A 3,242-nucleotide genomic window follows, 5' to 3' on the forward strand; every position below is an offset into this window, starting at 1 on the left:
TTGAGTTATGCATCGTGATGAGCTGGGGGTACCAAATGTGACTTGATTTAAGCCTTTAGGTTCCCTGTGGAACATAGGGCCGCAACAACACTCCTCCAACGCACTCGATTCTGTGAGGTCCTCCTCAGCTGTGCCCATGTCGTACCAATGGCATTCACGTCTGCATCAGTGCTCCTGCGCCAGGTCTGTTTCGGTCTTCCTACTTTACGCTTTCCTTGAGGATTCCAGTCGAGGGCTTGCTTGGTGACGTTTGAGGGGGACTTCCTGAGTGTTAAGCCGATCCACCCCACTTCCTTTTTTTGATCTCCACTTCAATGGGGCTTTGACCAGTCTTGTCCCAGAGGTCGGCGTTGGAAATGACGTCTGGCCATCTGATGTTGATGATGTTTCTGAAGCATCTGTTGATAAAGGTCTGCAGCTTTTGGGTGTTTGATTTAGTAGTTCTCCATGTTTCGGAGCCATACAGTAAGACAGACTTGACGTTGGTGTTGAAGATTCTGATCTTGTTGTGGAGGGAGAGAGCTGAAGAATTCCAAATGGGGCGGAGGGTGTTGAATGCATGTCTGGCCTTGTTGATGCGGCTCTTGATGTCTTCGTCTGTTCCTTCATCTGTGTTGACGACACTGCCCAGGTACGCAAACTTCTCCACCTCGTTCAGGTCTTCGTCGTGGAGTGTGATGGGGTCTTGTTTCTTGTTGTTTCTTCGCATCACCACCGTCTTCTTGATGTTGATATTGAGGCCCGTCTTCTCAGCTTCTTCGGCGAGGCGGGACAGCTTCTCTTGTGCGTCCTGGTGTCTGTGTGAGAGGAGGCTAATGTCGTCAGCGAAGTCCAGGTCCTCCAGCTGTTTGGTGAAAGTCCACTGGATGCCGGTCTTCTTATCTGATGTTGCCTGCTTCATAATCCAGTCGACTACCAGAAGTAAGATGGTCGGCGACAGTATGCAGCCTTGACGAACACCGGTTTGTACCTGGAATGTGTCCGTCAACTTCCCGTCGTGTATGACTTGGCAGCTGGAATTGTCGTACAGTTGCTGTATGATGGAAATGAACTTGGGGGAGGGAAGGGGGGGGGGAGGGGGGGGAGGGAGGGGGAAGCCGTAGTGTTGCATTAGCCTCCAGATGACGTCGGAATCCACACTGTCGAATTCCATTTGGAAGTCGACGAATACTGAGTACAGTGGGATCTGCCATTCCAGCGACTGCTGAATGATGATTCGCAGCGTGGCGATATGGTCTGTGCAGTATCTGTCTTGACGAAAAGCTGCCTGCTCCTCTCGTAGAGTTTCGTCCAGGGCCTTCTTGATTCTCTCCAGGATAATTCTTGTCAGGATCTTTCTCGGGATGGAGAGCAGCATGATACCCCGCCAGTTGTTGCATGATGACAGGTCCCCTTTCTTCGGCAGTTTCACCAGGTACCTTTACTTCCATTCCAGTGGGATCTGCTCGTTCTCCCAGATCTTCATCAGGAGTGGATGGATCATCTCCGTGGAGGTCTGGACGTCCGCCTTTAGTGCTTCTGGTGGAATGCCGTCTGGGCCTGCTGCCTTGCCTGACTTCAAGGAGTTGATAGCTTTGCTGACCTCGGCCTTGTTTGGTGGATTCATGCTCACCGCTAGCTGGTTTGCTGCTGGTGGGATGTCAGGTGGGACTTAAGGTGAGGGTCTGTTGAGAATCTATTGGAAGTGTTCTGCCCATCTTGCTCTCTCTTTGGCTTCATCTGTGATGGTCTCGCCGTTCTTGTCTTTCACTGGTCTTGAGGGGGCCTTGCTTTTCCCTGACAGTGTTCTTGTAATCTCATACAGCCTCTTCATGTCTCTTTTGCCAGCTGCTGTTTCTGCTTCTTCTGTGAGGTCGTGTATGAATCTCCTCTTGTCCGCTCTGGTGCTTTTCTTGACCTGTCGGTTCAGCTCCCAGTACTGGGCCTGTAGATCTTGCTTCTGTTGCAGGTCTTGGGTCTGGTTGATGTCGTTCTTTAGCTGTTTCCTCTCTTTGATGAGGGTCCAGGTATTGGCTGACAGCCACTCTTTGTGTTGTCTAGTTTTCTTCCCCAGGACCTCATTACATGTGACCTTCCAGGTGTCCCTAAGGCCACACCATGTCTCCTCTACTGATTCTTCTGGTTGGTGGGCGAGTGCGCTGAGCCGGTTTCTCAGTTCACTTTGGTAGACCTCAGCTTTTGTTTTATCTTTCAGGCTGTGTATGTTGTATTTGTGGGATGGCCTGTCTGCTCGGTCTCTGTAGACTTTCAGCTTGACTTTCAAGTCTGCTACCACCAAGTGATGGTCCGAGGCTGCGTCTGCTCCTCGTTTGACTCTGACGTCCAGCAAGCTTCTCCTCCACTTTCTTCCAATGGTGACGTGATCGATTTGATTCACAGTCCTCCCATCTGATGATGTCCATGTCGTCTTATGGATCTGCTTGTGCTGGAACACGGTGCCTCCAATGACCAGGTCGTTGAAGGTGCAGAACTCAGTGAGTAGCTCTCCGTTCTCGTTCTGGACGCCAACTCCATGTTTTCCCATGATGAGTTCTCTGTTGGTGTTGTCTGCCCCCACTTTAGCGTTGAGGTCACCCATTAGGATCTTCAGGTCTCTTCTTGGCAGCTTATCCATCACTGTCTGGAGCTGCTCATAGAATGCCTCCTTTTCCTCTGTCTCTGCTGCGTTGGTGGGTACGTAGCACTGGATGACGGTGGCTTTCCTCCCCTTGGAGTTGAACCTTGCCGTCAAGAGCCTCGGTGATACTGGCTCCCAGGAGAGTAGTGCCTGTGCTGCCTCAGGTGTCAGAAGCAGGGCTACTCCATGAAGGTGTGGGTGGCCTTCCTCATGTCCAGAGTAGATGATAGTGTCACCACTCGTCAGTCGCTTTCGTCCAGTGCCGTTCCAGCGTGTTTCACACAGCCCTAGCATCTTGAGGTTGTAGCGATGCATTTCCCTGCTCACTTGTGCAGATTTCCCTGCCTCATATAGGGTTCGGATGCTCCAGGTCCCTATTCTGGTCTTGATTTTGGCTGTCAGAAGAGTTGTCTGCGCACTGGCTTCCCGAAGGCTTTCACCAGCCCGCATCATAGGCTCTACTGGAGAGGACTCTCCCGGAGCCAAGTTGTTTTCTGGATTTGTTGTTGCGGTTTCTGTAACAAGTCTGTTTTCCGGGACTGGGGTGTTAGCCCAACGCCCAACCCCCAGACCTGGAGGGCCGGTTGGTTTGGTGTCTGAGTTTTCGTTCTCGTAGATGGATTGC

The 3,242-nt window shown here is 51.6% G+C and overlaps 1 protein-coding gene across 1 annotated transcript; it reads right to left on the reverse strand.

Moving 5' to 3' along the window:
* Positions 1-1,675: 1,675 nt before the first annotated feature.
* On the reverse strand, positions 1,676-2,812 carry LOC138016304 (craniofacial development protein 2-like). The gene has a single exon (XM_068863472.1). The coding sequence runs from the start codon at positions 2,612-2,614 to the stop codon at positions 1,676-1,678; it is 939 nt and encodes a 312-aa protein (XP_068719573.1). The 5' UTR covers positions 2,615-2,812.
* Positions 2,813-3,242: the final 430 nt, after the last annotated feature.

The sequence above is a fragment of the Montipora capricornis genome, chromosome 1, assembly GCF_036669925.1.
Source record: "Montipora capricornis isolate CH-2021 chromosome 1, ASM3666992v2, whole genome shotgun sequence".
Lineage (NCBI taxonomy): Eukaryota > Metazoa > Cnidaria > Anthozoa > Scleractinia > Acroporidae > Montipora > Montipora capricornis.

Coding starts and splice junctions, on each gene's coding strand:
- LOC138016304 (XM_068863472.1), bottom strand. CDS start 2,614: ATGGATAAGCTGCCAAGAAGAGACCTGAAGATCCTAATGGGTGACCTC.